General features: G+C 43.1%; 2 protein-coding genes across 3 annotated transcripts in view; one reads left to right on the top strand and one right to left on the bottom strand.

The window, feature by feature from the left end:
* The first annotated feature begins 1,043 nt into the window (after window positions 1-1,043).
* Window positions 1,044-20,889, top strand: LOC139375220 (transforming growth factor, beta 3). The gene is made up of 7 exons (XM_071116811.1): window positions 1,044-1,873; window positions 10,576-10,739; window positions 12,627-12,756; window positions 12,920-13,027; window positions 17,590-17,758; window positions 18,362-18,515; window positions 19,155-20,889. The coding sequence occupies exons 1-7, from the start codon at window positions 1,528-1,530 to the stop codon at window positions 19,311-19,313; spliced, it is 1,230 nt and encodes a 409-aa protein (XP_070972912.1). The 5' UTR covers window positions 1,044-1,527; the 3' UTR covers window positions 19,314-20,889.
* Window positions 20,045-22,893, bottom strand: part of LOC139375218 (tubulin tyrosine ligase-like family, member 5) — a 91,079-nt gene continuing 88,230 nt past the window's right edge. For both annotated transcript variants that reach the window (XM_071116809.1, XM_071116810.1), the window contains one exon: window positions 20,045-22,478. In XM_071116809.1, coding sequence (XP_070972910.1) covers window positions 22,426-22,478 — 53 coding nt within the window. In that variant the 3' untranslated portion in view covers window positions 20,045-22,425. The remainder of the gene's footprint in view (window positions 22,479-22,893) is intronic.

Genomic DNA, 22,893 nt, shown 5'->3' with positions numbered 1-22,893 from the left:
TTGCCTTTTGTTTTGCTTAATATAAGGAATGTGAAATGATTTATACTTTTACTTTTGATTCTTAAGTATATTTAAAACCAAATTATTTTTAGACTTTTACTCAAGTAGTATTTTACTGGGTGACTTTCTCTTTTACTTGAGTCATTTTCTGTTAAGGTATTTTCACTTTAACTCAAGTATGACAATTGAGTACTTTTTCCAGCACTGCGTGTACATCTAAGTGCAATACGTGCTGCTCTGTTTTGGACCAACTGCAATTTGCCTATATGTCCTTCTTTGCCGCACCTGACAACACAACTGGACAGTAGTCCAGGTGCAACAAAAGGACATGTCTGGTTGACTGAGATATCAAGAGAGCAGAGCAACGCCTTATCATGGACAGGCCTCTTCCCATTACAGTAACCATTGAGTCTATATGTTTTGACCTGATAGCTTGCTATCTAGGGTGACACACCAAGCAGTTTAGTCTCTTCAACTTGCTCAATAACCACATTATTCAATAATAGATCCAGATGAAGTTTAAGGTTAAGCCAGTGAATTGTCACAAAAAAATCTGCTTTTAGTTTTTGAGATATTTAGCACCAGCCTATTGCTAGTTACCTATTCTAAAACTGACTGGAGCTCTATGTTAAGGGTGGCAGTTATTTATTTTACAGTAGGCTCATTATATCACTAAATTATTCTCTGAATATCAAGTCATATGCAGTAGATCATGTCTTCCACATTAGCTTCATATATCCACTAGGGGGCAGACGGTCACTTCTTAAAAATGTCCAATGCTCTTGTGTGATCCAAACTATTTTGTGACCTGACGTGCCCATGTAGGCTATTATCTGTATACATTGATTAAATACTGTATAGGACAATCACAAACAAACAAGTTGTTTATGTATCTATAATACATGGCTCCAAATAGACAAACATCATAGAGGGTGAAATGCGCTCCCAGAAATGTCCCTGTGGAATGATAATCTGCAGTCCCTCCTTCTCAGACGTCACAACTACCATTTACTATAAAGTATCAGTGAAATCACAGCGCGTCCATTGAGTACAAGAGTCTGTTGCGCAAAGGGGACAGGAGCGTGAGGGAGAGCGGCACTGACTTTACACCAGCAAAAGTTGATGGAAAAGAAAAAATGCAATGGAGAAAGTACATTTTGTCATGATGAACGAATGACGAGGGAAAACGGAAGATGTCAAGGGTGTGACACAACATTTGAAGGGAGAATAGAAAGACGACCGATTGAGTGAAAAGGGGTCTCAGATAAGATAAAGATAATATTCAAGAATGATCTGGACTATTCTTGGAATGGACACCCGGATAGCACTCAGATGACACTAGCCCTATATTGACAAGATGGGTTTCCTCGGGGGAAAGGACTCATTGACCTCCTGAATGCAAAGAGAGAGAGGATAACATTTCATCTGGAATTTAGTCCAAATTATTTGGTGTCTTTTTCTGTTGCCCCTTTACCATACTTTCTTATATTTCATCAGCTTATTAGCTAAGCAAGGGCAGATAGAAATATGCATTTGGGTAAAGCACTTCTGTTTTTCCTCCTGTTGAACTGTGTGACCATGACTTTGTCACTATCCACTTGCACCACTGTGGACATAGACCACATAAAGAAGAAGAGAGTAGAGGCAATCCGAGGACAGATTCTCAGTAAACTTCGACTGACCAGCCCGCCGCAAACATTGGGTCCGAATCAGGTACCGTTTCAGGTGCTATCGCTCTATAACAGTACGAAGGAGCTGATCGAGGAGTTGGGGAGAGACAGACAGCAAAGTTGTGGACAGGATAACACGGAGACTGAATATTACGCCAAAGAGATTTACAAGTTCAATATGATTAATGGACCACCAGAAAACAGTAAGTGATTTTAATAATGTATCTATTATACGCGTTTTACGCACGAAGGCCACTTTTCTATCCATGCGCTTTGTTCGTTTTCTGAAATCATGATCCTACCAACAGCTGATCGTGTTGCCACGGTGGCTTCTATTCACAGGAGGTTGGTGGTACCTTAATTGAGGAGGACAGGGTCGTGGTAATGGCTGGAGCGGAAACGGTGAAATGTTATCAAATTAGGGCTGATCCCATTTAGTCAACTGGTCGATTGTTTGCTCCATATATATATATATATATATATATATATATATATATATAAAATATGGCACACGAGACACCTGTCTGATTCACTCCTGTCTGAGTAGACTTATCCAAAGACAGAGGCTGTGGGGATTGCCCACCAGTATCACCAGATTACCATTTACCATTAATGACATTTTCGAATCTACAATGTTTGGTTGGTTACGGTCATTTTTGATAATGCATTCAATATATTATTATTATTACAGTCTTACGGTTGTCATTGTAGGAGTGGACACGTTGTTTGCAGAGTGCACAACCTAGGCTACACTTGTGGGGTAAACGTTTTGGTTTATTTCATTCCATTTATGAGTTGTCATTTTATTCATTGTATTTTGTTTGGAACTCTCCTGTCAATCTTGAGTAAGGACACGCACCTGATTAAGCAACTGGCCTGCACACAAATGTAGGCTTATAAATGTGCCCATTTGGGAATCTGATACTATTTCTGATTGTCTTAACTCACCATCATTGTGGAGCTTCTCAAAGTATTTTTTTCTTCGCCTCAAAAGGCAAGTAAACGAAGCCAGTTTTTACATCCATTGACAATGACAATAGTTCCTCAACATAGCCTATTTGAAACATCTCTCCAGCTCGCTCCCTTTCAATTACCACTCAGCATTAAAGGGATCATGCTCTGATCCGGTGGAAATATCTTTAAAAAAGGCCTACCTGATTACTTCTTATCCCTTGCGCAAACAGCCTACAGCTGTGTCTGTCTGGAGTTCACTGGCACAGCAAAAGTCTTGAGGGCAACGGAATATTCTATACAATGTTGCAAGTTTGCTAGCCAAGCTTCAGGCTGGACATAAACGTTTTGATACACTGTTTCAAGTTCCTTGCAGACAGGCAATGCATAAGTGATTGATATGATATCAGGATATTTTCTACCTGCGGGCTGCAATGATTTTATTTGTTGGCTTTATGCCATTGCCAATATTTTTTACATATTGGCAATGACAATAGAAGTTACTTTAGATCTGTATCATTTTGATTTTGATTGAATTTTGATTAACCACATGACATTGATTTTGAGATATAAAGACTATTATAAATTAAATGAAACTGTTCCATGAAAATCTGGCACCAGATCAGTAGAAATTGTACGATAACTTGGCACTCCAAATGGAAAAGGTTTCTGACTGCTGGTGTAGCCACATAACGGCAACTTCAAGAGCTTAATGGCAGAATCTGCGATGCCAGCATCAGCGAGCAGTGGGAGGAGGAGGAGGGTTGGTTCGGGTCGGAACAGGTTTTGTTCTTCTGGTTAAGCTATATCTTGATCTCTGGCTCCCTCTTTAGTAATTTGTGTGTCTTAATGTTCAAATACAGTGCTTAAAGCATCAGGAAAGTAGCCTACATATAGTTGATTTTATTCAAACATCTCATGCAGATGTAATATCAATCTCTGGTGGTTTTCCATATAAATAATTGAAACTAATAGAGGAGCATACCTCCCCAATAAATACAAATGTATTATGAAAGATCAGTATAGCCTAAAGCAACTTTTTCATTGAGAACTGAAGAAAACTCATATAGCCAATGTATTACTCCCCTTTTCAAAATGTCATTCTTCTGACTCCCCTGCAGAGTTCAGCCCCCTGTGTCCAGTTTGTGTCAGTGTGCAATGCAAGCAGTGTCTGTGATTTATTTTATGGCATTCATACAACTGCGTTATTTATGTTCCATTTTCAGCTGAATTGATCTATAAAAGCATCCGTAGATCTGCAGCATAGGCTAATACCTACTGTAAAAACGTGGAGACAACGTTAACAAATTGTACTAATGAAATAACGCACGAAATAACGCAAGAACACCATTGCTCCACCTACAGAGGCATCGACCGACATAAATAACGTTAACGCACGGTCGCATACCTGCGCAGTGGAAAGAGCGCGACAAACGGAGAGGGCAAAGCAAACAGTCTAATTGGCGTGAGCGCCGTTCCTCCCTCATACCTCACATAAAAGCCATGGGAACTCCCAATAGCTGACCCAGCACACGACCGTCTGAGACATTCCATCGGAACACTTTTTTCAGGCACTCAGGCGATTTTAGCATCCCTTCAACCACTGCACCAATTACAGTTTTTTCCCCAACTCCAGATATTATTTGTTCCCAAAACTTTTGGGATTCTAAGAGCATTGGCTTATCATGTATTGTGTTCACCTCACCACTGTTTTCTTTATTAGGACTATTGTAAAGTTCAAACACAGCTAATTCAGCTGCAAATTGGCTTGTGCACTAGAACAAAATTGCCTTGCTCATCCTAGTAGTCATTTCCTGTATAAATGGACCACAATTGATTGTTCCAGTCTAATCGGAGTGAGAAGTGTATTGGACCATCTACCTCTTTTGCAGTGAATTGTCTCAAGGGGAATTGTTTACTAAGTGGAAGACTTGGAGGCCTATTCACTGTTCAGATGCTGGATCATTGCATCATGTTACTTCTTTATAATCAACAGGTGTTTAAAGCCATTCAATGACATTGAACAGAGCTTCCTCTGGCAACAGCTCAAGCCCCTGTGTCAAATCTGTTTCCTGAGTGCTTCTGACTCTCAAAATAGTCACTACTACAACCATCTTGGTCAGAGGTAGCCAGTTGCCACAAAACAAACAGAGGTCTGGTGCGTGGGTTCTGTGCTGCATCATAGCCAGGAGCCCTAGTCACATCACTCTGTCATGACACTGTCATGATCAAAGTAAATAAACAGGGCATAGTGGCCACAGTTGTCACAAGAGCTGGCTCCAGGCATAAGCAACATAAGCGTCGCTTAGGGCCCACGGCTGCTAGGGGGCCCCGACCAACTTTTATTTTATTTATAAAAATAATATATTATATAAGTGACTCAGTCAGGGTCGAGTTCTCAACTAACAGTTGAGAGTTAATTTGATGGAAACATCTCTGGTGGGATATATTGTTTTTATGCAGATTTTTGAATATTCTAAGATCTGCATAAAAATGTATCCCACCAGAGATGTGTTTCCATCAAATTGACTTTCTGCAGATAAATGGATGTGCTCGATGATGTAGTGCACATTAAAAAAATAACATAATATAGTGTGTGCCTCTGGTAGTTTCACATGCGCTCTAGCCAACAGAGCTATCTGCACACTGTTGGTTAGAGTGCACGTATAGGCTACATGATGAGATTATATGGACAAAAGAGTGAGATTATTTTTATTTTTCAAAAGGCAGCCAAGCATTGATTATCATGTCACCAGGATAAGACACTAGATATTTATTGGACACGAGCATCAAGCTCATCACATTGCACTTTCACCACCCTGCAAAGTTCATCATAACTCTAGTTTAATAAACTGCATGCTTTCCCAACAAGTTGTAGTGGGTGGACCACACAACATGTCATGTTATCACATGACTCCAAGTTTACTTCAATATGATGGTTATTATTCATTTTTCCTTTATTTAACTAGGCAAGTCAGTAAAGAACAAATTCTTATTTTCAATGACGGCCTAGGAACAGTGGGTTAACTGCCTTGTTCAGGGCCAGAACGACAGATTTTTACCTTGTCAGCTCAGGGATTCGATCTTGCAACCTTTCCAGCAACAAGTCCAAACGCTCTGACCACTAGGCTACCTGCCGCCCCATTATATAAATATTTGCGCATAAAAGCGTTTCAACCAAAATTTCTCGCATAATTCATTATACAGATCCAAAGAGATCTCACCTTGTCTAGCGTATTTTGTTTTGACAACATTTGGAAAGTTTACTGAAAAATGTTCTGTTTCCATCGGACCTGTCATTACATGATTTATCCGACATGTACTTTACTGGCATAAAAAGGTTGGATGGAAATCTGGTTACTGACAGTCACTCAATTAGCCATGTCACCTAATGATTTTTAGATTGGTAAATTAGTCTAGCCAGTTATCTAAATTTGTAGTCAGAGTGACTAACAAAATCAATCAGGGCCCCGGGCATGTGCCCTGCATGCCCAGTCGGTATTCAGCCATGATTACTATATCATTAACATGGCATAACATGGCCCCCAACCTAATCTTGTTTATGGCCCCCAAAGGCTAGAGCTGGCCCTGGTTGGCAATCATTGACCATTGAACAAGACTAATTCCATTAATCTCGTACATTTACCTAAATGTAGCCTACAACGCACTTTTCTGTCCCTGTTGTTTTTTCTTAGTTTAATCCTGTTCTTTGTTCATGTCCAGATACACCATCTAGAGGAGACTGTAAGGGAGGGAGAGTGTTTGTCCCCTCAATAACAAGGCCTGAAGTGTTGACGAATAATCACCTTTCTCTTCGCTTCACTTTCCATTATGTCATTTTCATAAGAAGTAGGGCCTGTTTCAGTATCAGTGAGCCTAATGTCTATCACCGCAGTAATACAGCAAGACATATTTTCATTCCATTTCCATAGTCTAATGGGTTTTACATACACTCTTTCAGGAAGGTGGGAATGTCTTGGATTATTGTCAGATTGGTGCTTTTTCACTATTTTTATTACTCAGTTACAGGGCCGAGTGTAAGACGAAGAGACTTTTCCTCCCAGACTCATATGCTTTAATAACTAGAGTAATTTGCCAAAATACTCATGGTACCATTAGTTAGGTGTCTCTGAATATAAACAGTGTTTTCCAGTAAAGCTGTGGATAAGACAAGTGCAGATGGGAGCCATTTGGTGAACACTGGTAGAGGAGCCAAACTAACTCCACAAGGGCCAAGCTTCTCCATAATCCACAGCACCCAGTCCTAGGTTTGATTTGGGTACTGAACTCCAGTTGTACTCACTCCTCCACATATATTAGCACTCATTCACTGTCTTTGTTGACATTTGGCATAGTAAGTCTGTCCAAAGACTACCACTGAACCATCTAAGAATACCACGTATTGGCTCTCATTGCTGCAAATTAGGCGGAGCCAGGTTTATTTAGAAGAAAAGCATGCAGTGAGTGTTTTGGCATAAGGCAATCATTGATTCAGCATTGGGAGGGAAGAAGAAAGATGTGGACCGGAGCTGAGAACAGCAGTGTTCCTGATATATGGAATTGTAGAAAGGTGACGTCATCCCAAGCAAACAGACTGCTCTGGTCCATTCCGAAAGACAGCGCCCCCCCCCCCCCCCCCCCCATCCTTGATCAAGTGGAAAAAAGCTGTCTTACTTCAGCAGAGAGCTCCATCACATTATCTCATCTTAACAGTCAGCCACAGGGCTCCATGTGTAGAGACTTACTGTAGAGACTTACTCAGGACAGGAGTACTGTAAATGTCTTGGTCTGAGGAATGGCTTGGTCCACACTAGAGTGTTGTTTAAACGACAGTAGCACAGACAGGTGATCAGGGCAGGTATGTTTTTATTGACATGACCATTCATTCATATGTAATCATTTGTTTCGCAAAAGTGTGAATTGTAATTGGATTAGAATTTACTGCTCAAATTATAATGTTCATTCATCTGGAGATAGCTATATTATTTTATTGACATGTTAGATAAAGATAAAACTGTTAGTTGAAAAATGCTATATGTGTGGCCTTTTGGATAAGCCAGATTAGTCTAATAACATTAGTTATTAGACATTAGAATACCAGTTTTTGCAGCGCCGTTGCCATTTTTCACTGGTAAACGAGGTCCAGACTCCTCAGCAGCTGGCCAGCACCTGCTTTCTATGCTTCCCATTTCCTTTGTTTACCTTCACATAGCTTTGGCGAGACTGACATCACGGCCGGCCCTTTGGGCACTGGGAACATGCTGATTGCTGGGAGTGTTTGATGGGAGCTTCTGTGTGATGTCACCTACCAGGGCAGGGAGAGGAGAGGAGCTAGCGTGGTGGGGCATCCCAGACACAGGAAGCAATGAGGTGAGGGTGGAGGGGGGAAGGGGGCAGAGGGGGAACAGTGTCTGTCTAGGATGGAAGCTTTATGAGAAGCTTTAGAACAGAGCTATTCTGTCCCTAGGTGCTCCTGTGTGGAAGATTTCACTACTATTGTAACCCTCGCCTAATATTCTTCTATTGACCAGGCAGGTTATTGATCTAGAACATTAATATCTGGTCAACTGCTCAACATTTTGACTACGAATACTCTGCTTTAAAGTTTCAAAGTTTATTCGCCACGTGCACAGGATACAGCAGGTGTAAAACAGTACAGTGAAATTCTTACCTTGAGCGCTCTTTTCCAACAATGCAGTGATAATAGCAATAATAATATTGATAATAATAATATAGATAATAATAATATTAATAATAATAGGAAATATCACAACAAATAAAAGTAAGAATAAAAACCTACAATGAGCATTAAAGAACACCAGAATGGAAGTATATACACATGTCAGTGCCAGTAGCTTATTCGATGTACAGGGCTACTCCTCAGCCCCACAGTCCATGGAAGTCATTGCAGACACACTGCCACATAAAAGAGAAAGGTTACAAAAAGCAGGACCCCATTTTCAGTCCCTTGGGAAAAGTGGGAGAGGTATTTGTACCTCTTCATATGAAGTGCCATGAAAACCTTGTATTTACATTGTAGTTACCGTGTAGATACACGATTTTACATAGTGCTTAGTGTGTAGTACGTAACTGCGATACCTGTTTGTGGTTTGTGCCATTACACACAGGATTTATTACATGTATTATATTTGCAAACAAAGCCAAATTTGGACAGCTTTCTTTCACCACAAAAGTTACTATTTTCAACATATTCACAATGAATCTCAAAAGAAAGATTAACAACCTTGAGAAATGGGAAGGCCTACAATATAATAAAAGTTTGTCGCATAGACAAATTAACTATTTTGAGGGGCCATAGAAGCTCTTTGGGACATGTTTTGGTTGCTTCAGATATGTTTCAGGTCAAGATCCCGCTGATGTCAGCATGCTCACGCTGCTGGCCTTAGAACCAGATCTGATCATGGAGAGAAGAGAGACTGTAAATTAGTCTGCCGTGTATTTCACTCTAATTATGCTGGCAATCTCTTACACTCACAGCCATGGAACAAATTACCTTCAGACCCTTGGCAATAATAAGCCATAATGTGAAATCCACCTAAAACCATTGCAATGGGAAAAATGAGGTCATCCAAAAGGAAACCAAAGACTTGATTAGAATTTCAAATCTCCTCTTGAAGTGGGCCTTTCCACCTTCTGTGGGGGAGGCAGAGGGACAAGGGAGAAGAGAGAGAAGGGGGGTAGTGAGACAGACCAAGGGAGTACAGGACAGGTATTTTGCTAGGGTGAAGAGTCTAAAGACTGAAAAGGTCACATATAAATAGGGGGACTTAAAAATAAAATAGTTAATGGAAATATCAGATAAAGGCTAAACCGCTGTGAAATAGGATTATGGATCATAGGAAGTGTAGGTAGATGTGTGAGCTCACAATGCATTATACAAAAACATCCTTCTCCATTGTTATAAACATATCTAGATTCATGTCAACCAAAGGTGCGATATCCTTGTTAACCAACACCAGTGAATCACAGGGTCTCTAATGAAGCTCAGGCTTGGGGGTTATAAATTAGCAATGGCTTGGCTTTAAATGAGTGTTTCCACTTGGCTCGTAAAACGCTTGCCGTGTGCTTGTTTTGCTCAGCGCTGCATGCGCTCGGCCTGTTAAAATAATAAACGATTCAATGGTATTAGGGTTGGAAAAAAATAAAAGCTTCCTTGACTGGGCAGTGCAACAGGAAGTATTTCAGAAGGGGCCCATCGAGAAGTGTTCTGTGGCTGTTACTATAACTACTGTACTGTACTACTGTAGCTGAGTTCACGGTCTGCCTTTCACAACCACACCACACAGGTTGACAGGACTTGTTCCCCTTCCAATTGATGGTTAAAAGAACCTTAAGTTGTTTCTCTCAATTATACAATCAGCCCCCCTGACAAACAGTCACTGGAGGACTCTCTCCCTTACAAACAACACATTGATTGAGCTAGTGTTCTGTATCTACCTGCATGTGATTGCACATGTTGTGAGCTGAACTGAGCTAAACTGGTTGGTTGTTCTAGGGAACGCTTGGCTTCTGAACGAGCTCTGGAGCAGGAGGCAGGGAGGAGGAGCACACTGCCATCTCAGCCCAGCCTGTTCAGTTCCACCAACACATGGGACATTTGGTTTTCATTTCATGACTTCAACTTGTTGCTAACTCGGACTGCACAAAGCATAAACAGATGGCCCAAGGCTTCATTTTATTCACTGGCAATGGTTGGAGAATGGTTAACTGTATTTTTTTCTGTTGTAAAGGACATTCGTTTGGAATGTCGAACTATGAAATACAGAAGATATAGAGATAAACTGAACAATTATTTACTTTCAAAACAGAGCTTAGGCTGTGTACCAAGAGTGAAGACTTTTGTCATAGTCCTGCTGTGTGGAAGCAGTGAGGATGGCATCATTAGAGTTGTGTTTTAAGGTGAGTCACTTTGTCTCTGTGTCCTGCCCTGCAGATGACCTTCCTTACTGCCCCAAGGGCATCACTTCCAAGGTGTTCCGCTTCAACGTTTCCGCCATGGAGAAGAACTCCACCAACCTCTTCAGAGCAGAGTTCCGAGCCCTTCGTGTCCCCAACTCTAGTGCCAAGAGGAACGAGCAGCGGATTGAGCTCTACCAGGTGTGTGAACGTACTATTCCATTCCCACTGTACTCATGAATGTGGGGTGTGTAGTGATCCAATTCTCTCATACAAGCTTCAAAAGGTCCTGAAATTACAGGAGCTCGTCCCTTTAAATGAAGGCAAGGTTAAAGCTAAGTTAAACACTATGATGGAAAATGAAGTGGGGGATGGTCATTGTTTTGACCCCTAGTTGCACCGCACTTTCCCAAACCATCTTGCTGTTCAATGTGTAAATGTATGTGTATTAATCTGTAGTGCTTTGTGTTTGTTATGAATGTGTCTGCAACCTCGTGTACTGCTATTTTGGCCAGGTATCTCTTGTAAAATAGATTGTTAATCTCACTGAGACTAACCTGGTAAAATAAAGGAAAAATAATACAGAAATAAAATATGTCTCAATACACATGGGACAGTGAAGTCAGTCTACATGGAAAGAAGAAAACATTTATATCAGGGCCCCTAACTCCCCCTGTCTTTAAGTGATTATCATTATTCCATGTGCCTCAAGTCAAGTACATTTGCACACAATTCATGGCGTGCTACAGCAGACTCTGAGAAACTCTAGATTACCATTTTGCAATCGCTCCTTTCACAGCTGTCAATCTCAGAGCTTTTGTCCAACCACCCTTTTTTTCAGTTAGATGTTTTCAACAAGAGATTAAGACATCTGCACCTGTATTTTTTAGGAGGTGTGTATGTGTTTGAGTGGTGTGTGTGTATGTGTGTGTCCGTGGATTGTATGTGGGTGGGGTGGATGGGATGTATTTTTGTTTCCTCATTAATCTCCCGTGAGAGACTGGGAGCTATGATCAGGTTCCAACATTTCCTGCCAGGGAGACGAGCGTCTCCAGCCTGCATACCGCCTCGGAGGCAAGCTACTCTCTGGCCAGGCCAAGCTCCGCTCAGACTGGCTGTCAGGTCCCCAGATTGTTTCCAGGAGCCCAGAGGAGATAGAGGCAGGGTCAGCCGCTGCGCTGGGGGAGTAAATAGAGCTGCTCGCCCCCACACATTAGCCGGGAGCTGATTGGCAGGCCCTGGCGCTGGCCGTGCTCTCTTGCTGGGTCCCCCGTTCCCACAGGAAGCCGGATTAGAAGCTGACAATGTTCAGGAACCTGTCTATCTAGCCTGCTGTGGTGCTGAGCCCCCCACTTCACAGGCCTCTCTCTGGAGATAACACTTCTCGTTCACAGAAACCTTAGGCGTTATTTAAAGTGTGGATCCCTAAATCCTATGCCTTAGGGCTGGATTAAATCCGTATCGCGGAAGATCGCCGCTTAAAATATAAAAGTAATTTCCAATTGGACAGACATATGTAGTGTTTACCATTTTTTTAAATTACTATTATTATTTATATATTTATTATCAAGGGGTGCTGCAGCACTCTCAGCACCTCTACTTCCCATGGCTATGTTGCATTTACATTTCAATCTAGCTATAACGCGGATTATTCGCAATACGGATTGAATCCAGCCCTTAGTCCGGCAATTTGAGACAAAGTATACGCCCATGCTGGTATACAGCACATAATCAGAGACACTCAGAGATCTGAAGCAATGGCGGCTCTAGCAACATTTGCAGTGCCTCATCCTGACTAGACCAGTGTTAGGAAATTAAAAATGTTGGGAGCCCAATTGAAGTTTAAAGTGCAGATGGAGGGACAGCCAGGTTCTTCATTGGCAGTAGGGTTACACACAGGCATTAACTTGCAAAATGGGGATATCAACACAGGGAGTCACTTTTTCCATGAGGAGAAGACGTTTGGCCCAGGGCATCCTGGAGCGTCTGGCTCAGACAGCGCTGGCTGGGTTGCCGTCTGGTGTGTGTGGGTGTGTGTGGGAGAGAGAGTATATGCAGCTGGGTCACTCTCTTACCTCTGGCTGGCAGATTCTGCGGCCAGACGACCACATAGCTAAGCAGCGCTACATCGGGGGCAAGAACGTCCTGACCAAAGGAACGCCAGAGTGGGTCTCCTTCGATGTAACAGACACAGTCAGGGAATGGCTTATGTACCGAGGTGAGTGGGCCAAAGCCCTAAAGTTCCCGGTCTCATACCATGTGTTGCATATCAAAGCACGAGCCAAAAGGTATTTGGAAACTCAATTTCATTTGGACAAAGGAAAATGGCCTCAAGGAAAATACCACTTCCTCATATTGCCTTGCTCTCTTCTTCCCCTCAGAGACCAACCTGGGCCTGGAGATCAGTGTGCACTGCCCCTGCCACACCTTCAACACCAACGGTGACATTATCGAAAACGTTAATGAGGTGCTACAAGTCAAGTTCAAAGGTAAAATTAAATGAGGTGCCGCATTTAAGAAACCAACCATTTCTGATTCCTCCCTTTTGGCTTTTCCACTGCTCATCACAGCCCCTCTTTCTATCCGAATGAGCTCTGATTTAGAAAAAGACCAGTGAACATGGGCCTCAATGGTTGATACTTATATGGCTTTTTTTTATGAAGATGATGGTTTTCCTCTCAGAGAACGAGGTGAGAGAAAGGGAGTGAGAAAGGAAAAGAGATGAAAGAGATAAAAGAGGACTAGAGAGGAAAGAAAGAGGAGAGAAAGAGGGAGAGAGCAGATCATGGGAATACAATTGGTCTGGTATCTCACTTAGCATTTGGGGCCTCCGGGTCCCTAGTCCTGGGAACGCTCCCCTGACTGGCTTGGCCATAAAGAATGTGCTACCACGGCACTCAGACGCTTGGCCCCGAATTAAAGAGGGGCTCCAAATCCACCGGCAAGGTCTCTCCTGAGATCTCTACTGCTTTTGCTATCAGGGGCAGATTGGATGAGCAGACACTAACTAACCCAGGGGGAGGACAGAGGGACCAGCTCTGGTGGAGGAGGAAGAGTGAGAGTAGAGAGGAGGAGGAGTGGGGCTGAGTGGGTGATGCCTGAAGTCCAGCCTCTTTCCAGTGGAGACAATGCTTTTAAGACATTACAGAAAGTATTATGACAAAAACAGCCGTGGTGAATTCTAATTCTGTATAACTGACTCAAGACGTACACTATGATACCCAATTCCTGAGCAGAGGGGCAGGGTTCTCAAATCAAATTTTATTAGTCACATGCGCCAAATACAACAGGTGTAGACCCTACAGTGAAATTCTTACTTAATAGCCCCTAACTAACAAAAACACAGATAAGAATAAGAAATAAAAGTAACAAGTAATTAAAGAGCAGCAGTAAAATAACAATAGCGAGACTACAAGGGGGTACCGGTACAGAGTCAATGTGCTGGGGCACCGGTTAGTTGAGGTAATTGAGGTAATATGTACATGTAGGTAGAGTTATTAAAGTGACTATGCATAGATGATAACAGAGAGTAGCAATGGTGTAAAAGAGAGAGGGGGGCAATGCAAATAGCCTCGGTAGCCATTTGATTAGGTGTTCAGGAGTCGTATGGCTTGTGGGTAGAAGCTGTTAAGAAGCCTTTTGGACCTAGACCTGGCGCTCCGGTACCGCTTGCCGTGGCAGAGAGAACAGTCTATGACTAGGGTGGCTAGAGTCTTTGACAATTTTTAGGGCTTTCCTCTGACACCGCCTGGTATAGAGGTCCTGGATCCTGGATAGCAGGAAGCTTGGCCCCAGTGATGTACTGGGCCTTTCGCACTACCCTCTGTAGTGCCTTGTGGTCGGAGGCCGAGCAGTTGCCATACCTCTCAACCTGCTCCACTGCAGCCCCGTTAATGAGAATGGGGGCATGCTTGGTCCTCTTTTTCCTGTAGTCCACAATCATCTCCTTTGTCTTGATCACGTTGAGGGATAGGTTGTTGTCCTGGCACCACAGGGCCAGGTCTCTGACCTCTTCCCTATAGGGATGTTTTGTCTTTGTCTGTGATCAGGCCTACCACTGTAGTCAGCAAACTTAAAGATGGTGTTTGAGTCGTGCCTGGCCATGCAGTCATAACAGGGAGTACAGGAGGGGACTGAGCACGCACCCCTGAGGGGCCCCTGTGTTGAGGATCAGTGTGGCAAATGTGTTACCTACCCTTACCACCTGGGGGCAGCCCGTCAGGAAGTCCAAGATTCAGTTGCAGAGGGAGGTGTTTAGACCCAGAGTCCTTAGCTTATTGATGAGCTTTGAGGGCACTATGGTGTTGAACGCTGAGCTGTAGTCAATGAATAGCATTCTCACATAGGTGTTGCTTTTGTCCAGGTGGGAAAGGGCAGTGTAGAGTGTGATTGAGACTGCATCATCTGTGGATCTGTTGGGGCGGTATGCAAATTGGAGTGCATCTAGGGTTTCTGGGATAATGGTGTGAGCCATTATGTGAGCCATGACCAGCCTTTCAAAGCACTTTGCGGCTACAGACGTGAGTGATACTGGTCGGTAGTTATTTAGGCAGGTTACCTTAGTGTTCTTGGGCACAGGAACTATGGTGGTCTGCTTAAAACATGTTGGTATTACAGACTCGGACAGGGAGAGATTGAAAATGTCAGTGAAGACACTTGCCAGTTGGTCACTGCATGCTCGCAGTACACGTCTTGGTAATCCGTCTGGCCCTGCGGCCTTGTGAATGTTGACCTGTTTAAAGGTCTTACACACATTGGCTGCGGAGAGCGTGATCACATTCTTCCGGAACAGCTGGTGCTCTCACGCATGTTTCAGTGTTATTTGCCTCGAAGCAAGCATAGAAGTAGTTTAGCTCGTCTTGTCGTGTCACTGGGCAGCTCTCGGCTGTGCTTCCCCTTGTAGTCTAATGGTTTGCAAGCCCTGCCACATCCGACGAGCGTCAGATCCGGTGTAGTACGATTCAATCTTAGTCCTGTATTGGCGCTTTGCCTGTTTGATGGTTTGCTGTTAGCACAGCTCCGGGTTAGAGTCCCGCTCCTTGAAAGCGGCAGCTCTAGCCTTTAGCTCAGTGCGGATGTTGCCTGTAATCCATGGCTTCTTGGTTCTTGGTTGTGATACAGTATGTACAGTGCCTTGCGAAAGTATTCGGCCCCCTTGAACTTTGCGACCTTTTGCCACATTTCAGGCTTCAAACATAAAGATATAAAACTGTATTTTTTGGTGGGACACAATCATGAAGTGGAACGACATTTATTGGATATTTCAAACTTTTTTAACAAATCAAAAACTGAAAAATTGGGCATGCAAAATTATTCAGCCCCTTTAAGTTAATACTTTGTAGCGTCACCTTTTGCTGCGATTACAGCTGTAAGTTGCTTGGGGTATGTCTCTATCAGTTTTGCACATCGAGAGACTGAAATTTTTTCCCATTCCTCCTTGCAAAACAGCTCGAGCTCAGTGAGGTTGGATGGAGAGCATTTGTGAACAGCAGTTTTCAGTTCTTTCCACAGATTCTCGATTGGATTCAGGTCTGGACTTTGACTTGGCCATTCTAACACCTGGATATGTTTATTTTTGAACCATTCCATTGAAGATTTTGCTTTATGTTTTGGATCATTGTCTTGTTGGAAGACAAATCTCCGTCCCAGTCTCATGTCTTTTGCAGACTCCATTAGGTTTTCTTCCAGAATGGTCCTGTATTTGGCTCCATCCATCTTCCCATCAATTTTAACCATCTTCCCTGTCCCTGCTGAAGAAAAGCAGACCCAAACCATGATGCTGCCACCACCATGTTTGACAGTGGGGATGGTGTGTTCAGGGTGATGAGCTGTGTTGCTTTTACGCCAAACATAACGTCTTGCATTGTTGCCAAAAAGTTCAATTTTGGTTTCATCTGACCAGAGCACCTTCTTCCACATGTTTGGTGTGTCTCCCAGGTGGCTTGTGGCAAACTTTAAACGACACTTTTTATGGATATCTTTAAGAAATGGCTTTCTTCTTGCCACTCTTCCATAAAGGCCAGATTTGTACAATATGCGACTGATTGTTGTCCTATGGACAGAGTCTCCCACCTCAGCTGTAGATCTCTGCAGTTCATCCAGAGTGATCATAGGCCTCTTGGCTGCATCTCTGATCAGTCTTCTCCTTGTATGAGCTGAAAGTTTAGAGGGACGGCCAGGTCTTGGTAGATTTGCAGTGGTCTGATACTCCTTCCATTTCAATATTATCGCTTGCACAGTGCTCCTTGGGATGTTTAAAGCTTGGGAAATCTTTTTGTATCCAAATCCGGCTTTAAACTTATTCACAACAGTATCTCGGACCTGCCTGGTGTGTTCCTTGATCTTCATGATGCTCTCTGCGCTTTTAACGGACCTCTGAGACTATCACAGTGCAGGTGCATTTATACGGAGACTTGATTACACACAGGTGGATTGTATTTATCATCATTAGTCATTTAGGTCAACATTGGATCATTCAGAGATCCTCACTGAACTTCTGGAGAGAGTTTGCTGCACTGAAAGTAAAGGGGCTGAATAATTTTGCACGACCAATTTTTCAGTTTTTGATTTGTTAAAAAAGTTTGAAATATCCAATAAATGTCGTTCCACTTCATGATTGTGTCCCACTTGTTGTTGATCTTCACAAAAAAATACAGTTTTATATCTTTATGTTTGAAGCCTGAAATGTGGCAAAAGGTCGCAAAGTTCAAGGGGGCCGAATACTTTCGCAATGCACTGTACATACAGTCACTGTGGGGACGACATCATCGATGCACTTATTGATGAAGCCAATGACTGATGTGGTGTACTCCTCAATGCCATCGGAGGAAACCCGGAACATATTCCAGTCTGTGCTAGCCAAACAATTCTGTTGAAATACTTGTGCCTACATTTGAATTGACCTGAACTTTGTTTTCTAATGGACTAGGACTGCACTTCAGCTTGATTTACCAAATCTATCCCTTTTTTCCCTATGGAATGGTCTACGTAGTTTAATCCACTAATGACACCTCTGTACTAACGCTGATGTCCATGTGTCTTCCTCCTGTAGGTGTGGAGGGTGACTACGATGAGAGCCGCTGGGACCTGGGCAGACTGAAGAAGCAGAAGGAGCAGCTCTTCCCTCATCTCATCCTCATGATGCTGCCCCCTCATAGGATAGATGCCCAGTCCTCATCCCGCAGACGCAAGAGAGCCCTGGACACCAACTACTGCTTCTCGTTCGTAACTAACCACCTCACTCTTCTTATTCAATCACTAAGTTACTGTGCAAAATCAACCTGTGAAATCATAGCTGAAAACAACAACAATTTGAGTGCATGTCATATATTTAATTTAGATGAACACTTACTGCAGGATGAGTAGCCACATTTTTGTCCAATAGATAAATAGCCCCTGGTTATTCCTGTAAGCAACACAGTAGGTCAAGTTGGATCTCAAATGGTAATGGTGGCTTCTCTCGTTTGTAATTCATTTGGCAGAGGAGCGTAGCGATAGTCTGTAGCATGGCAGAGGCATTAGCAACCTGATACAAGTCAAGATCTGTCCCTGTACGATAGCTGCCGCTCTCCCCTCTCTTACATGCTGTCCCCTCTTCTCCACTCTGGAATCTCTCTGTCAGTCTCACTGACAACAGCAAGACACCTGGGCTGGCTCCAAGAGGGAAATGAGGACACACCTTCCAGTGGAATTTGTGGTCTTCTTAGGGCTCAGTCAGACTGCATGCATGTAGTGAAATGTACACAAACTAGAAATAGAGCATTTCTCCTTCAGGTGAGGTATTTCATTGCTTCATAAAGATCTCTCTCTCCTGCCTACTGTAGTAACTATGAGGAGAACTGCTGTGTACGACCCCTCTACATTGACTTCCGCCAGCACCTGGGCTGGAGGTGGATCCACGAGCCTAAGGGATACTACGCTAACTTCTGCTCCGGGCCCTGCCCTTACTTACGGAGCGCAGACACCACACACAGCTCGGTAAGACACGGCTTGTACACCAGTAATGCACTCATTACCCTGTGTTAAGTATTATTACCACTAAATGACACAATGGAATGCAGGCACTTACAAACATGTACTGTATGTTGGCACACCTAAACAGACAACACCCACCTACACAATCTGATAGCCTGAGGTTTCCCAGGCCAATATGAACAAATACCAACACATCATCACATTGCTTAGTATTAAGGCTCTATTCAATCAGATCCGCTTTAGCTGACATCTGCATAACGGTTGTTTTGGTGTTGTCGGAGGTGGAACTGTGTTAGTGCTGTCAAATCCACAAGAGTCACACTGGAACGTGACATGGAATGTAAACCTAACTTAGGCTGATATAAATCTGCATTTATTCATTCAATGATTTAATTATTTCTATATAGCCTACACATTTTCATTCTGAACTTCTAATGCGAGTATGACGGTGTGATAATGATCAAGAGCAGCTGCTCACTGATTTGAAAGCGCCAACTCTGTTCCACCTCCGACCCCGCCAAGACAGCAGCTATGCGGGTGTCGCCTATCACCGGTTAACGCTTGATCTGATTGAAGGTCTAACTTCAAAATCAAACTTGTTTTTCATCCTGATGTCCCCTCCCTTCCTCCATCCCTCCGTAGATGCTGAGCCTGTACAACACCCTGAACCCTGAGGCGTCTGCCTCTCCCTGCTGTGTGCCTCAGGACCTGGAGCCCCTCACCATCCTCTACTACGTGGGCCGCACGCCCAAGGTGGAGCAGCTCTCCAACATGATCGTCAAGTCCTGCAAGTGTAGCTAAGGGCCCCGGGCCCAGCACACTGGGATCTGACAGGGCCACACACGGCACTACACCGAGGGAGGGGAAGGGGAGGGTGGTATGCTGTCTGTCCCACCACCAAGAGTACACCTGTCCACCCTCAACACTCTCCCCCCTCCTTAGTTGAGCCCACACAGAGGCCCTGCAGAGAGAGACGCAGCCCACCACTCTACCCACAATTCCCAGGCTGTGTGCCCAAATGACTTTCAAACATCACTCCAGACCCAGCAATCTCAACAGAACTTTATTGGCCTTTTACAATGTTTTTTTTCTTCTCAATGTCAAGTGTCTTCCATTATTTTTTTTGTCAATATTTTCGGCCTTCTGAACTGCCTTTAGCTTTGTGCCATATGACCACGGGCATTCAAAGCCAACCTCTGTCTGCTCAGAGGAAAAGAACTGACGTAAGCTGTTCTAGCCATGACCACTGCCTACTCAAGGACATACAGTAGTTGCAGTCAAAAAGAGAGACCCACTGAGAACCTGGATTTACAGTGCAAATTAATCAAAGTGGCTAAAGCAAAAGCTCTGTCAGACTTTTGTTTCCTAAAGAGAACCATCCTTTTTAATGGAGGGCTGACACAAAGCCTTGACGCACAGGACAAACAGACTGTCCAAGCTGGAAACTAGCGCAGCGTGCACCACATTTCCCTACACTGGTTAATCTAGGACAGATGCTGATGGACTCTAATAATCTTAGGAAAAATACAAAATGCTGGAAAACAACCTTTATTCAACAAAGTATCTTTATGGTTATGTTTACCTCTGTTATGCAACAGAATCATGTTTTCTGGATTTTTTTCTTAAATGAAGCTGACTTTTCTGTACAAGACAATGTATGTCACTAGGTGAACACTTCACTAGATCACAAACTGTAAAAGTTTATTGCTATTACTCTTAAACACTTTTTTAAATGAAAAATGGTCTTGGACAAACAGATGTATATATGTTTTCTAAATCTTTAGATAATCATCATTTGTGGGTATCAGTAAAAATTATGCATTTTTTCCCAGCTCAACCGCTATCCATATTGAGATCCTAGTGATGAAGAGCCAGATTCAATCAGATCATCTTTAGCCAAAATCCGCATAGATGATGTTTTGACGTGTCGGAGGTGGAACTAGGTTAAAGTGCTCAAATCCACAACAGCTCCTGGCATTATACCTAAAGTGGACATTGCCATTGGCTGCATGGAGTCGCATTGAAATGATTCAAACACTGGAATGTGAGATGTAGTCTACACCTCCATTAGGCTGATAGAAATCCTCATTTTGTTTAATGATTTTCAATTTGAAGTCACTATTTCTATATAGAGTACACTTTCTCATTCTGAACTTCTAATGCGAGTGGGACGGGTTTGGCTTTGTGACAATCACCACAAGAGCAGCTGCTCACAGATTTGACAGCTCAATGCAGTTTCACTCCCGAGCCCGCCACAACATCAGCTATGATGGTGTAGGCTAGCGCCAGTTAACGCTGGATCTGATTGAACTAGGCCCTAGTTCACTTTGAGGTGCAGGAAACTGATTTGATTGACAACCTTTAAATAAATAAAAAATATATACAATGCAACAATTTACAGTACATATAGACGACACTGGCTGCTACTGATATTAATGGTCTTGCTTGCAAATGGTCACTGATGGTTCCCGAAGTTTGGCCCTCACAATACAGCAGTTGGGGAGACACATGCAAAAGGCTAACACACTAACTTAGTATTCCCTTTCAATAATACATGACCCAACCCACTGCTGCATATGTTCTTCCCCAGTTTGTACTCGATAACAGCATGCTGGCATACACTCTTAGACAAAAGGGTTCTTCAGCTGTCCCCATAGCAGGACCCTTTGAATAACCTTTTTGGGTTCCAGGTAGAACCCTCTGTGGAAAGGAGGGTTGAGTATGTTTACTATACAAAAGATGGCATTGCATAGGTAGACCCCTTCATCACCATGCTCTGAGAACAGGGGCCATGAGACACGTTCAATAGCTTTTTCCCTCAAGTTGTAAAAGAGCACACACTACAAATGGACAACATTGTCATTGCATTACAGTCCGAAACGACTGATTGCAAGGTATTGTAGCATACAATTGCGTTAAAAACATTACTGTGCAGGTCTAACAGTATACTGCACATTACTAAGCCAGAGCGCACAAAGAATGGCAGTATAACAGTTCATAGTGGGAAAAGTCTGGTATATAATGTTACTGTAGAGTATAGACAAACAAGGGAGTGCAAACATGAGAACTGTAAAGGCAACAATACAACTCATTCAAGTGTCCTGCTAGCCAATGTAACAAGTCTTCACAAAGAGAGAGGAAACCCATCAGTATACATAAACAAGGACCAAAAATAACTGGATTGGCAACTGTTTGTGATACTCTCTGATAAATTCATTCATGAGAGAATGGGATGGTTGGTTCCCAAGCACAACATCAAGCCTGCCTCACCAGACAACACTTCCTTTACTTGCTCATTTCTCAGTAAAACAAGATCATTGAGGCAATCTCTAAAATATTGGTCAATTGCAGTTTCTCTCTTGTACCCAAACTTCCCTACGCCGCAAACATATGTTTAAAATGAGACAGAAGGGGGTGATAAAGCACATCTCTCTGCCTGTACAGTAATTGCTATAATGTATTAAGACTATACTCTGAGCTCCAGTGATGGTGCCCATGGGGCCTCTGGTGGGAACCAGCTGTTGCTGGGTGTCTGTCACTGAAGTCTTTCCATGGCATAGACACAGACAGACAGCATGGGGAGAATGAGGGATGACAACTGCTGCGATAGGGTTATGGAGTTGGGGCTGTGGGGGGGTGGGGTGATACAGAAAGCCACTGGAAAGTCTTGGCCTGTGCAACAGATCCCGACCTGCGTCAGGCCCAGGGATTCCTGAAAGGGCAGGCTATCCTCTTGCATGTCTCCTTCATATAGAAGCAGTAACAGGGCCTGGTGTGTGTCAGACATACAGTCACAGCAGCGGGATCCTTAAGTTGTTTCCTACCCAGCATGCACCTGTGGTCACATGCAGAGACACCTCTGTCGGCAAGATGGTGTGCCATAGCTCCCGTCCTTTCCCTGGTTATCTCGCTGTCATCTGAGCTTGGACCCCTGTCCCTGAAACAGTTTGCTGTACCCAGAAAGACCTGCAGAGGAAAGAAGATAACTAAGATGAATAAAATAACTACATTGGGTGAACATCGAATCTCGTGCTTTCAAGGCCGAATCTTTAGTGTGCAGTAGTTAGAAACAGGTCAGGGCAGAAGCTGGGGAAGAAAGTATGCCATAGTGCTGACTGGTGTATCTTACACTTTAAAAAAAAAAAGAGCATTTAGGGTCAATGCCAAATACAAATAGTGTGAGGAGTTGAGCCAAACTTTAAAAGTTCTATATGGAATTCTATTTTGCTAATGGTTGCAAAAGTATGTTAGATCAGGGGTTTTTAACCTGGGGGTCTGCGGAGGTACTCCAAGGGGTCTGCAATTTTTTGTAATATTATCTTTTGGGAGAAAAAAAATAGTTGGGATTTTTTTGTGTGTGAAAAATAAGAATTTCATGAAT

This window comes from Oncorhynchus clarkii, chromosome 19 (genome assembly GCF_045791955.1).
Source record: "Oncorhynchus clarkii lewisi isolate Uvic-CL-2024 chromosome 19, UVic_Ocla_1.0, whole genome shotgun sequence".
Classification (NCBI taxonomy): Eukaryota; Metazoa; Chordata; class Actinopteri; order Salmoniformes; family Salmonidae; genus Oncorhynchus; species Oncorhynchus clarkii.
This window is presented reverse-complemented; position numbering and strand designations above follow the sequence as displayed.